Consider the following 14,241-nt stretch of genomic DNA (forward strand, 5'->3'; position numbering starts at 1 on the left):
TAGGTTTGTTCAAGTTAGGGTTTCAAGTCAGGTGTTGAAGCTCGGGTTATGGTTTCAAGCCCCGCCCACACTGGTGCGGCGTGCGACGGGCAGGTCCTAATGGTTGGTGGGCAAAGGCTCCCCGGAGAGTCGTCAGCGAGGGCGTCCGCTGGCACCAGCTCAGCTGCTCAACGGGGCTCAGGTGCGGCGTTCGGATGTCGTCTCATCCACCCGCTTAATTACCTCGCCGCGAGACGGAAAAAAAAAAAATGTACACATTGTTAAAAGGCGCCATTCATCACCACGGGTCGATTAACGACACGCTTCGCGGGTCACTTTGGGGGGAAAGCGGACCGAACCGGGACCGCTCCTTCGTGGCGATCGGGCGCCATCTGGAGCGTTCGAGCCACATTGCAGTCCGCGTACTGTTGTTGTTGTTGTTTTTGTTCAAATAAAAGATTGTTGGGAATTTTCGTTCCACAAAGAGAATTCTAAATGGAATTTGGGTGGCTCAACATCACGTGGCCCTCATTTTATGAGCATAACGGTCATCTACAGAAGTCCAAATGGGTCGTGAATGGAGCCTAAAGTTTTGACAACTTGAGGTACTTTTGCTTCCTGAGACCAAAAAGCTTCCTTGAACATTCTGGAAGCACTTTTCTTTTGGTTCTGGGTCATTTCCATTTCAAGGACTAAAGAGTCCAGGAATTGTGTTCTGTTGCCACACTTCACAGAAATGTTGGTTCCGAGGACGGGATGCTTCCTGGAGCCTAAACGAGTCAATATTTCTGCAGCTCCATATCATCCTGAAGTTCTGGGACCGTTTGGTTTTGGTTACTTTTGGTTTCAGGGACTCAATACTTCCTGGAACCGTCTGTCGCCACGTTTCCACAGGGCTAAAAGTTACCTGGAACCAAAATGACCGAATCTGAGAATTTTTGGTTGTGGGTACTTTTTGGTTCAAAGAGACTAAAAGGTTAGTGTTTGGAAGCATCTGTGAATGGAGTTACTGGGATTTGAACCTACAACCCTTCGGTCACGGACCGACCTGCTTTTTCAACTGAGCCGCAGCTGCCCCGATTGGTCGCTGGTCTTGCGGAGAGTCGAAATTTGAATGTCAACGTCGCATTTTTAGGGCCGATCAAAATGAACATAAGCTTTCACACTTAATATTAAAAAAAAAAAAACATTTCCTGGTTTTAGGCGAGCGAGACACAGCCAGCTGTCGCCAAGCCGTCGCCGCTAAGCCATACAAATACAGTATTTACAGTATACATATATTGTGTTTTACAATACCGGTAACTATAATTATAAGGATGTCCCAATATAAATTTGAGCCTCGAGTAATGGCCGATACCTGTATTGATCCGATACAATATCAGCATGAATCAGACATACTCTTATTACTTATTTTGAAGCGTGGGATGTTAGAAACGGCTTCAGTCCAATTACATTATTCAAAGAGGGAACATCCGATATCAAATCGGGATTTTGCAAAGTTATGATTTTGTATGATGAAATAGCGAATCTTGTGGCCAAAATGTACACGAAGGCTTCGTATGCATTCAAGTGAATGGGAGCAAGCGTAACTGTCACTCTTGTCTTTTTATGCTTTAATAAATGCGATCAAATGCAATATAGTGTACGCGCAGCTTCAAAAGCCGATACAGACTTGCCTTTAAGGGCAAATCGCTCATTGTGCCGGTGTGAGTCGCCAACTGTCATTTTTTTGCGATGGTCCGGTCCAACCGAGTTCGACCGCATTGTGCATTTTTCTCTTTTTTTTCAGTCTCATCTTTTCCCTCCCTAAATTTTTTTGGGGGAGTTGCTTGTACTTGTAAACGAGAGCGTATATTTGTTTTCTAAGTTGAAACCATTGACAATCACGCGCGCTTTATGTGTGAGCATTACGGTAATTTACGGAAGCCCGGACGGGAGCGCGAAGCTGGCGAAGACTCGCACGTAATGGCGGCGGGGCCCGGGGTGGCGATGCAGCGCAGTCCTGCAACTGAGCTTTCTCTCCCGGTTACGCCGGCGGGGGGCCAGCCTCACGGGGAGCGGGTGAAAACCGAAGAGGTGCCCGGTAAGCATGATTTACGGCAGGCGGCCCTACCTTCCGCCGTTTCCCCTAGCTTAGCCTGGCTAAGCTAACGAGCGGATGTTAGCATCAGTAAACTCTTTATTTGTATTTTTCAATTGTTGGGGTACAATAACTGCATTTACACTCTGTTTGCTCCCCGGGTGCTCTAAATAAAAAAGCAGGTCGGTTGGATAATATGGTGCTTTGTTTTGGTTGTAACCTTGTAATAAACAGGTTTTCAGCACCTTGCCAGCTCGTACAACTTTCAATGAGTCAATAAATAATATTAACGGGCATATTGTGTGATAGTAGCTGCTGGAGAGTTTGAGTCGTTTTGGATTGCGTCCGTGGCAAATTGGTCTTTATGGACAGAAAGTATAGAGAACAAAATCAAATAAAGTAAATATGCTACCTAATTGAAATAATATATTTTACATAAGGCTGTAAAATATGTCCTTAAGATAAATAAAAAAAGAATGTGATTTGGAATTGTAAGGGATTCTCCCCCACTAACGTTCCAGAAAAGGAAATAACAACTTTTTGCTTGTTTTTTGTTTGTTTGCTTTTTTTGTCATAAGATTTCCTTTATTTTTCATAATACCAACAAGGTTTCAAAGTTTTTTTTCCCAGCAATTTTTTTCCAGCATTAAAGTGCAGCTTTTGAATGCGTGTATTTAAACACAATCCTTAATAAATTAATATTTTCAATGTTCATTCATTTTACGTCATAAAATGAGCCGGCAATCTCTGCTTTTCTGCTCCATGTCCGTTGACGTTAAAATCCATTCATCGCCCAGGCTTACCGTAAAGTGAATAATAATAGTTGAGCTGTCATCTTTTGTTTTTGTTTTTGTCTATTTAGAATCCGAAAAGCAGAGTCGCATGGCTGCCTTGCTGGAGAGGCTTCACGCCAAGCACAATGCGTCGCGCCCGTGGCAAGAGACCAGCAAGGTTGTGCGTCAGGCCATGGTGAGACACACTAATCGGTATTGTTATTATAAGTCAATTACAGTGGTACCTTGACTGACAAGTACCACAATTTACGAGTTTTGTACGGCATTTACCATGAAAAGAATCTTTTTTTTCAAATGTAATTTTCTTGTTTGTTTTGTAGGAGAAACGCGGGCTGATGAACGCCGCCGGTCACCAGTTGCTGCTCACCTGTTTGGAGACCCTGCAGAGGGCGCTCAAAGGTGCGACTGACACCTTTAAAAGCTTCAATTGCACCTAAAGTTCCGGGAGACTAAAAGGTTCCCAGAACTGGATCTACCCAGTGTGTTGGCCGCTGCATTTCCAGCTGAGGTTGAGAGAACATTTTGGTTCTGCGCACTTTGGTTTCCGCAGACATAAAAATTACTGGAACAGTCTGCAGCCACATTTCTACTTGAATTTGAGTTTTTTTTTGACAAATGTAGTTCTAGGTACCATGTAACATTTGATTCTGGGGACTAAAAGGTTGCCAGGACTGAACGTATCCGTTGTTTTGGTAGCTGCATTTCCATGTAAAGTTCAAAGAACGTTTGGTTCTGCGTACTCATTGTTTCTGTTGCTGCAACCTAAAGTGGGAACATGTGGTTCTGGGTACTTTTGCAAGTTTAGTTTAGTTTTGTTTTGTCAGTGGGAAATTCCAAAATGGATCCTTTCTCTTTTATTTTTCAGTTTCATCTTTGCCCTCCATGACAGATCGTCTCGAGTCCATAGCGAGACAAAACATGTGAGTGTTCACTTTTTCTGTGACTGTGCAGGAAATGCATTCCAATTGGAATGATTGGTCACCTTTGTGGATCTTTTCTTGGCCAGGCTGGGCTCCCACCTGAGCCCCTCTGGAACCGAGTGCTACATCACTTCCGATATGTTTTACGTGGAGGTGCAACTGGACGGCGCTGGTCAGCTCGTGGACGTCAAAGTGGCTCATCAGGGTGAAAACCCCACGGTCAGTCCCACAAAACATCTTGTTTGCTTGAAAATGCTGTCATATAAAAATCAAGGTATTTTTTACAGAGCTGTCCAGAGTTGATTCAACATCTAAGGTGAGCTTAGAATTGGCCCCTGATAACCACGAGGCAAGATGTCAATTTCTTCCACGTTTTCACAATAAGGGAGAAGAACTTTGAGGAGTTTTCCAAACATCTTAAGGGACTGGTCGACTTGTACAAGCTCCCTGGAGACAAGTACGTTATTAAATGTCTCTTGCTCCCGCCCACCTCAAGTGTTGGCATCCATTTTGATGGATTGTTGTTTTTTTTTTTTGTTGTTTTTTTTTGCCTCGCAGTAAACTGAAAACAAAGATGTATATTGCCTTGCAGTCTCTGGAGCTGGATCTCACCAAGATGATGCACATGTTCCGGTGAGTTTACACCTCTATCTTATACAGCTAGGTGAAATGGCCTTAAAATAAAATTCCCCCCCAAAAAATCTGATTTGAGTTGAATATTTTCTCGTCTCTTATAGAACAAGCAAATGATGATACAAATGACAGTTTGTACTGTTAAACGCCATAACTAACAAATACCATTGTCATGGTGGCATTACAACCCTTTAAGCAACAGACATTTGAAGGATATTGGTGCTGCAACACATGTAGATAGACAATTTAACACCCACGGGCATATATTTTTCATACTCTGCGAAGAACGCCGCTATATATTTAGTTATTTCAATGTGTGTTTTTCTAAAGTACAATATCAAAGAGTGTTATTTTCGCTTGTTTGAAAAACAAAACCAAATATTTTTGTGGGGGTTTTCTTAATGACCAAATCGCAAAGTTGTCAACACCGGATGTACATTTGTAAACTTGCTCCTCTCTGTTCACAGCCATGTTGTCAGTATAAGCAGTTTTGAACCGCGATAAAATTGATCAATCACTTAGTCCCAACTAACTTTTCGAACTGTTTTATGATTTTATTGCTGTTTTTTTTTTTTTTTTTTTTTCCCTCCCCCTCTCGTAGGTTAGCGACCAACGCGAACGCCGCCGAGACGATCCTACACGGCAACGTGGGCCTGCTGACAGCCAGGAGCGGCGGCCATCTTGTCACTCTCCAGTGCTACGTGTCACCGTATGACATATTCGAGAAGGGAATGGGCATGCACAACCTGACAGACGCCAACGGTAAGCCAATTGAGTATGTGTAGTTAGCCACTTTTCTGCTGTTTTATTGTTTTTTTTTTAAATGAAAAACTGATTCTGCACGCAGTGCCACGCTCACTGGGCGTTAGTGTTTCCGTCACCATTGAGGGAACGGCCAACACACACAAGCTCCCCATTGCGCCGCTCATCACTGGATCTCACCCGGTGGACAACAAGGGGTAATTTTTTTCATGCTCAAAATTCTAAAAGTCTCCAAAAGTGAAGCCCTGTGTGTATTTTAGCGATGCACTCAGCTCTCCACTTTTTGCACATTTTTTTTACATTCCATCCTTTATTCCAAAATGGAATAAATTCCTTTTCTTCCACAAAACTAGGGTTGCAAAAGTGATGAAATTTTCTGGTAAGTTTGTTGTAAATGTCCAAATGAAGTTAAGATGGGGAATTTTCGGGGAAATATTCCAAACTGGAAACTTTCCAAGGGAATTAACTGGGAATTGAGGATATTTTAATGGACCGGTATCATTCAGGCATAAATATAAATCTGTTCTTTCTCATGCATGCAAAATAGATAGTGGTACCGCATCATACAAGTTGAATTCATTCACCTTCCCCCACTGAATGTAATACAAATGCCATTAATACGTTCCAGCCTTTCCAAAAATGCAATTAAACAAAATTGTAATGTGTTTTTTAATAAGGAAAATAGCATTCTATAATATTGTACTTCATAATAACATGGTAATGACATGATTTATAAAAAAAAAAACAAAAAAAAAAACGTTTTCTGCTACTTTGCCTTTATGATGTGGCCTGTGCAGAATGTTAAGGGGTAAAAATGAATTGAATCCATTTTGGAATGAGGCTGTAACGCAACAAAATGAGAAAGTGAAGCACTGGGAATACTTAACAGATGCACTGTGTATTAAATTAAAGGCACCCACTGGTGGCTAATTTGGGATTTTATTTTAGAACACCTTCCTTTTCTACGGTGACCAACTCCAACTGCGTGGACCTGCCGGCTTGTTTTTTCCTCAAGATGAATCGGCCCATGCCGTTCTCCCTGTCCTTTATTCACAGACTTGGCAACGCTACAGGTGACTTTAATAGAAATGATGAGATCTTTTTAGGTCTATTTTTATTAGGGATGTGACTAGTTGGTTATATTCAGGTTTATTAAAGGACTTTATGGCAACTTAAGTAAAAAAATCACTCTTGCGCTAGAGGCCATACCAGTTTAATTATGATAATAAAATGACGACGAATACTACACTCAATTCTAATCCGGGACTATTTGACTACTGATGTGTGTTTGACAGCTGTCCCCGTGTTTGAAAGCACCCCCAGCCTGTCTGCTCTCTACCAGCTGATTGTCCAGAGCCAATTTCAATCCCTGGAGGAGGGGGGCGCCGCACTGCCGCCCTCGCACAACATGCACTTCTATTCGGTAAGAAGATGCTGATTTATTAATTTTTTTGCTCGTAAGCAGCCCGACACATATTCTTTGACGTAATCAATGTTATCGATTATTTTGAGGGGGAATCGATTAACATTAGAAATTGGATTTTTTTTTTTGGGGGGGGAGATCATGCTGAGATTTTCTCTCTGCTCTAACAGGTGCTGCCAGACCAGCAGCACTGCTACTTCCTGAACGGCGACGCCCCGGTGCAGGACGGTGATTCTCTCCAAGGCGCCCTGGTGAGCAAGATCCCCTTTCGCCACCCAGCTCAGGTGCCCCTCCTGCTGGACATCATTCGGCATCAGGCGACCTACAACACCTTGATTGGCAGCTGTGTGAAGCGGACGTCCATCAAAGAAGGTAGATGGGCCTCTGCTATATATGATATATATTCTTTTTTTTATTTTTATTTTGTAACCAGAATCGGCCAGCAATTTGGATTTGTTCACTTTTGTTTTCATTCGGCTTTCAGACAGCGTAAGCCTGTTGCAGTTTGAGGTTTGCCCCCTGACCGACTCGAGCTTCAGCGTCTCCTTCCAGCATCCCGTCAATGAATCGTTAGTCTGCGGTAAGGTCTCACCGAGTCAAGTTTATTTGTATAGTCGGCCTTAATCTCAAAGGACTTCACGGGTCCACAGTTGACAAAGACCTGCGACATCCCCTGATCTAAACCTCCTCAACTGGGCAAGGAAAAACTCAAAACTCCCACACAATATAACAGAACCCTTACTGATTTGATGTCCATTGAATCCCCGCATATACACGCAAACTTTCCTTTTTTGCGGATTTTTAACATGAATAACATTGCCCTTAGTACATGAAACAAACTCAGGTTATCATGAAAATTAATCCCTAAACACTCACATTTAAATGACTAAGATTTAGCAGAAGCAGTCATAGTATCAAACAAAATAACTACATGGCTGAAGCACCTGCTTAGGTTGCTAATTTACACATTTAATCACGTTTAAAGGCCACACAGTAATAATCATTGACAAGCAAGAATTATAGCATGAGTAAAATAGACGAATATCTTGGCTAATTCGTAATGCGCAGCAGGTTCTGTCTGCTTTGCCATTTCCTCTTCCTTGTACTTCCTCCTGAGTGATTCATTTCAAAATAAAAGTTCATACTTGTTGAGCAGGTCACTGCTTCACAATGCATCATTGCCCCCACCCCCCCGCCCCTTCTCCTTTTTAGTTGTAATGGACGTGATAGACTCCAGACAGGTGTCCTGCAAACTATATAAAGGACTGTCTGACGCGTTGATCTGCACCGATGACTTCATTACCAAAGTGGTCCAGAGGTAAGGGTACTTGCTACGTAAGGCTTACTTGTTTGGTAGTAATGTGAATGTTTTACGACCTGCGGGTTAAATGTTTTCCGCTCTGTTCTTTAATCCAGCCCAGTGAACATTCACTAAGAGTCTTGTAATCATTGCATTAATGTAGATATTGTCTTCGTAGAATTGGTTGAAATATAGGTATTTATGTATAATATGTATGTATAATTGTAAAAAATAGGCTAGAATTAAAAATGTAATTATTTTAAAATTAAAATAAACTATTTGGCATGTTACATTCATTGATTAATTTATCTAATTATATAATTGGTTGATTTATTGTAAATAAAAAAACACTAAGATTTGTTTTTCTCCTTGTCTTCAATTAGTTTTGTTTTATTAAATAATTGGTTAGTTATAAATATAATTTTAAAAAAATATTATTTCATAGCTTTCGATTTTACATGTATACGCCCATTTATTGATTTATTAATTTATCTAAATAATTAGTTGATTTATTGAGTTATTGAAAATAAAAACCAAATAAATTTTTGATGTATTTTATTAAATAGCTGGTTAATTTATTAAATAAAATAAATAATACAATAAAAAATGTGAATGAGTTATTTTATATCCACATTTTAACTATTAAATTATTTTTTTCCCCCTTCCGTCATCTGTGAATGACCTGGCCTTAAAAATGCAATTTGGCCCTTGAGCACCAAACTTTTACACTCTTTCCTCTTGTCTCAGGTGTATGTCCATCCCTGTAACAATGCGGGCCATCCGGAGGAAAGCGGAGACCATCCAGGCAGACACTCCGGCCCTGTCTTTGATTGCGCAGACGGTAGAGACCATGGTGAAAAATAACCCGCCGCCATCCGGCAGTCCCGCCTACAACATGGCAGGCGGAGATATGGCGAACCCTATGGGGCTCATGGGGCTCACCGGCGGCAACACGCCCACTGGAGGAGGACCCCCCGGCGGGCCGAATTTTTCCGGGCCGATCACATCTCTGTTCGGGATGTCTCGCAATGAAAGACAAGGCGCCGAGTGCCAAGCTCAAGACGGACAACAGCAGGTGCAGCAACAACAACAACAGCAGCAGCAGCAGCAGCAGCAGCAGGGTCAAGGCCATACTGATGACTACACCAAAGTGACGCAGAATCCAATCCTGACGAGTCTTCTCCAGATAACAGGAAGCGTCGGTTCCAGTCCTAGCTCTCAGAACGCCCCGCCGCCTCACCAGACTCCGCCGCCGACATCGTCGCCTGCTAGCAACACTAAGAATCATCCCATGCTGATGAACTTGTTGAAAGACAACCCCTCGCAAGACTTTGCAGCCCTGTACGGTTCTAGCCCGCTTGAGAGGCAGAATTCATCATCCGGGTCACCTCGTACAGACAGCATGGGGGTTGCTTGCCCTGGAGCGCAAGGTGCAAAAGGCAAGAAGAAGCGCCCACGAGTGCCAGAAAAGGGGGGCGCGTTGCCCGGGACTCCTGGTGCAGGGGGACCGTCGGGAGGTATGAAATCTCAACAGTCGTCTTCCATGTGTCACCATCAGCACCACGCGGTCACGCATGAGGACGATTTCCATCGCGAGCTTCTCTCTATGGATGTCGATGCATCTCAGAACTCTATCTTTGATGTCAACCTGGCGGGCGACGGCTTGGACACGCCCCACAGCATCACCCCGGCCCCGAGCCAATGCGGAACCCCGCCTTCTGGCCCCAGCATGCCTTATCCGCCGTCTCACATCCAGGCTCAGCCGCCGCCGGGCGTTGTACCGCCCCGCATGGTGCGCCTCTCCAGCTCCGACAGCATCGGACCGGATATCACGGAAATTCTGTCAGATTTGCCCGAGCAAACCGGTAAAGCCAACAGTGGAGGCCAGCATCCGATGGCTGGGGGTGGGGAAGACGCGGGCCCGCTGGGGACCCCTATTCGTGACTCCTCCAGTTCGGGGCAGGGCAGCGCGGTGTTTGACTCGGCAGACATTTTCAACACCAACAGCAACGAGAACCCTTTCACGGACGCTGCCGACTTGATCGCCGAGGCCGCGGCCACGCCCACCAGCGATTCGTCCTCCACTAACTTCTTCCCCGACGCTGCTGACTTCAACCCCGACCTTCTGAACTCGGGTCACGGCCTCTCCCAGAACTGCTTTGAAGACAGTTCACCGAGCGCTGACGGAGACATGGAACTGGTCAAGGGCTTTGGCAGCAGCAGTCAGCAGAATACGCCGTCAGGTACGCCTCAGAATCCCACATCGCACGGGCAAAACACCCCAGAGCCCTCGCTTAAAGACCCCTTTGATATGGGAATGTTTTTCGGAGGCAACAGCGGCACTGGCAAACCGCTTCTCGGGCAAGCTCCTGATTTGGGAGACACTCATTTCGGAGGCTCCCAGAGCCCCCTCATGATGGGCTTGGGGCAAGCATGCGTTGATTTCAAAAGCGCAGAGTCCAAAGTAAAACAACAGAGTCTCATGCGCCAAAAGGATGAGAATGGCGGCAGTGGAAGTAGCGGCTCTGGACTGGGAAGTAATTCCACTGAGGGCAAGCAGGTGAAACGTAGCAGGACTCCATCCAGTGAGGGGAAGTCCAAAGAGAAGCAACCCAAACGTAAGAAACTGGACCCAGACGGTAAGTCGCCCTCTCACAGCTCAGGCGGACGACCGTACACTCCTCCCAGTGGCGGCTCTGGCTCCGGGGGGAGCTTGAGCGGAGGAGGCTCCAAGTCTCCGGGAAGTTCAGGATGCTCCCAGACTCCACCGGGCGGCGCCACACCACCGATTCCCAAGATTACAATTCAGATCCCCAAAGGGACGATAACCGGAGGGAAAACCTCCTCCCATAGCGGCTACACGTCCAGCAGCTCGGCCTCGAGCGGCACGGGAGGAGTTGGGGGGCCGAGCAGCAGCAAAAGCCACCATTCCCATTCTTCTTCTGGGAAGATCAAGTCCAAGGAAGGCTCCATGGCGCTAGGCAACAGCTCCAAGTCAGCGAGCGGTGCGGGGATCAGTGGCGGCCCATCCCAGTCTAAGGGATCTTCTCAGGGAATGGGTGTTGGCAAACCGGGCTCATCCCCGATCACTAAACACGGACTCTCTGCTACGGGAAGCAGCGGAGGTGGGCTCGGGACTGGTAACAAGATAAAAAGTCAGGGCGGTAAGCCTCCCGGGTCTCTGATGAATCCAAGCATCAAGCCCAACATCTCCCCTTCTCACTCTCGCTCCAGCAGCTCTGGTGAAAAGCTGTCTTCGCCCTTGAAAATCCAGCAGTCCCAGGTGCCGGGAACACCGCCTTCCTCTAAGGCCAAATCCCCAATGGGCTCGGGAGGTGGCAGCTCCGGAGGGTCCAAGACTTCTTCCGGGGGCGGTATGAGCTCCCAGAAGCCAATGGGCGGGACCTCCTCGACTTCCACGTCCTCATCCTCCAACTCCTCTTCTTCATCCGGTTCCATGGGTTTCTCTGGAGGTTCCCAGTCTCAGTATAGCGGAGGGGGCGGCGGAGGTGGGGGGAGCGGAAGTGGCGGCAGTGGAGGTGGAGGCGGGGGCTGTGGGGGGGCAGGCCAGAACAATGCCAATAACCCAAACGCCAAAGGAAAGTCTCCCAGTCGAAACAAGAAACCGTCCCTCACGGCGGTGATTGACAAACTGAAGAGTGTGGGGGGCGTGGGTGAGGACGGGTGTGAAGTGGGGCCGCCCGGGTGCCCGCCTGGTTCCGGGGCACCGGCCGGCGGCGTGCCTGGAAACGTCCCGCCTTCAAGCATGGGTCCCGCCAAACACTCGGCATCATCCCAAAGCGGCGACTATAAGCGGGAGAGGTCCGATAAAGAAGGGAAGGCAAAAGTGTCCGTTTCGGGGGTGAACAGCGGAGATAAAAAGCTGATGGATCCCAAAACAGCAGGGGTGAGCGGGACCGGCTTGGCCAAGATCATCATCAGCAAACCCGACGGAGGCTCGCCCAGCATCAAGGCCAAAGTCACCCTGCAGAAAGGCGGCGAGGGCCCCGGCGAGTCCATGCGGCCGCAGATCAGCGGCCTGAAAGCCTCGCCCCTGTTCAGCGGCTCCACGCCCAAACACGACCGCTCGTCCCCGAGCCACAGCCGCTCGCCGGGCCACACGCCGCTCAACCACGACAGCGAGAGCGAGTCGGGCAGCAGCTCGGTGGCCGAGAAGTCCCACCAGAATAGCCCCAGCTCCGATGACGACCGGACGCCTCGACCTCTCCCCGCCCAGCAGGACTATTTGAGCGCCGTCCCGCTGGGCTCCGTCGAGAAGCACAAGAAGCACAAAAAGGAGAAGAAGAAGAGGGAGCGGGAGAGGGAACGCGACAAAGAGAAGAAGAAGTCGTCCATGTCCGCCGGACCGTCGTCGCACCCCATCAAGGCGGACGGCTGGTCCCGGTCGCCCATCTCGGCCTCGGAGTCTTCTCTGTCCATGCTCGCCTCTGAGCGGCCGTCGCGGTCCAGTCCCATGTACATGAGGAACGAAGACGACGACCTCATGGACTCCGCGCTCACCGGCAACCTTTAATATCACTATTTGTGGACGTGCTCAATGTATTCTTTTTTTAATTAAGAAAAATAATCGCACCCAGGTCACTATTTGCGGATATATGCTTTGTATTATTAATTTTAGAATTGTTTTCCCCCAAATACGGACAATTCAAAATTACGACATTCTTCAGTGTCGGTAAAGATATGCAAAGTAATTATATATTTTTTTTTCCTGCTTGGACTTGATGCAGTCGCTAGCAAACAATCGCGATTACGAGGTGACCACAAAAATAGTGAAATGGAAAATGAGAACGAATATCCTTCCTTCCCACAAAATGTAGAAAGTAAGTATAATGCAGGCAATTGACAAGGTTCGTGGCAATTGTTAATTTTAGTTTATGCCACGGGCCGCTAAGAACAAATGGCAGGCCACAAATAGCCCCCCGACCGTACTTTGGGCTGGGTTGTGCTAGGTATTATTATTTTAGGAGTTAAACACAACCAGGTCACTGTTTTTGGAAATTCCCTCTGTACTTTTTTCTTTTTTAAATAAATGCTCCCAGCACAGTCGCTAGCTATGGAATTGCGCTCTTTTCTTTTTCTTTTTTATTTCTGCAAACTATGATGATTAAAACATGATTAATGATTACATGACAAATGCACTCTAGTCACTATTTGCGGAAATGCGCACATATTTCCGTTAATAGTAGTGACTGCAGAGTTTTTTTTGTTTTTGTCCCCCCCCCCCAAATACGTCGCATTTGTATTTCCGCAAATAGTGACTGGGATGCATTTGCTTTCCAGAAAAATCGAACATTTCCACAAATAGTGTCTGAGAAATCCCACCAAAACAGCCCCAGCTCATGAACTCACTGGCATCTTGTACGTGATTTGTAGTATCTTTTTTCTCTCCCCTCTTTTAACCTCTTAACCTCCTAGAATTCTTATTTATTTACTTCCGAACGTGACGACCAGTTGTAAGGAGAGCGCAACTCTTGTTTGGGATCGGGACGGCAGACTGTGAGTATTCACTGCACTGCCATACGAATCCCTTCAGGTTTTAGTAAGAAGTTGAGTAAAATATTCACTATTCTGGGAAATGTGTACATATTTCCAGTGACAGTGGCCAGGATGCGTTTATTTGAATTGGAAAAAAAGTATGTAGCGCATTTCTGCAGATAGTGATCGGGGGTGCGCTTATGCTATGTATTTTTTAGTTTTTTTTAAGCATATTGTATTTTCACAAGTTGTCACCTGGATGCGATTATTTTACTCAACTACAACGAAAAATGGGTTGTGTGCCTAAATGGCTGCTGCTGCTTTGGTTAGCAATCCAGTTCAAAACGGGCTCTGCGGTTAACTCTTTATTGTCCTTGGGTTGCTGTTTGAGGACATTATTCTTGCTTGTGTGACAACGCTGACTAGATTTTAAAAAGAGCGGTTGAGAATACAGAGAGCCCATTTTTGTATGTGTTCAATAAACATTTGAACTTGTGAGAATGTGTAATCTGTTTTTGTGTTTATTTACAGCAGAAGCGCAGTCGGATTAAAACAAAGTGGAGAGTTGGTAAGAAAAGCACCTTTCACGCTTCTTTGGGGCTCTGCCACATACATACCCTAGAGGGCGGCATTGTATTAGAGAGGTCAAATATATCAAATCAGGCATGCGGTTGTCCATATGATGGATTGGTTGATTGAAATCAATAATAAGTTACAAAGAAGTATTTGAATGAATCTTTTAAAGAAGAAGGGGGAAAAAAATCAATGAAATGTGCATGAAGTCTCTGAACTCCAACCATCCAGCAGCTCCAGTCTCCTCGTTTTCATTTGGAGGCTACAGCACCGGCATCATC

The 14,241-nt window shown here is 45.9% G+C and overlaps 1 protein-coding gene across 2 annotated transcripts; it reads left to right on the forward strand.

Annotated features, from left to right (window-relative positions):
* Positions 1–1,918: 1,918 nt before the first annotated feature.
* Positions 1,919–13,907, forward strand: med1 (mediator complex subunit 1). Of its 2 annotated transcripts, XM_061706573.1 has the most exons (16): positions 1,919–2,062; positions 2,922–3,028; positions 3,174–3,252; positions 3,719–3,773; positions 3,860–3,992; positions 4,061–4,089; positions 4,159–4,230; positions 4,332–4,406; positions 5,008–5,168; positions 5,254–5,365; positions 6,117–6,241; positions 6,464–6,591; positions 6,762–6,963; positions 7,076–7,171; positions 7,804–7,909; positions 8,639–13,907. In XM_061706573.1, exons 1-16 carry the CDS (start codon positions 1,945–1,947, stop codon positions 12,423–12,425), a joined length of 5,385 nt encoding a protein of 1,794 aa, XP_061562557.1. In that variant the 5' UTR covers positions 1,919–1,944; the 3' UTR covers positions 12,426–13,907. The 2 variants fall into 2 exon arrangements, with proteins under 2 accessions (XP_061562557.1, XP_061562558.1); XM_061706574.1 differs by lacking the exons at positions 1,919–2,062; positions 2,922–3,028; positions 3,174–3,252; ... (1 more) ...; positions 3,860–3,992; positions 4,061–4,089 and having other exon boundaries at positions 4,161–4,230; positions 4,366–4,406.
* Positions 13,908–14,241: the final 334 nt, after the last annotated feature.

The sequence above is a fragment of the Phycodurus eques genome, chromosome 19 (genome assembly GCF_024500275.1).
Source record: "Phycodurus eques isolate BA_2022a chromosome 19, UOR_Pequ_1.1, whole genome shotgun sequence".
Taxonomy (NCBI): Eukaryota; Metazoa; Chordata; class Actinopteri; order Syngnathiformes; family Syngnathidae; genus Phycodurus; species Phycodurus eques.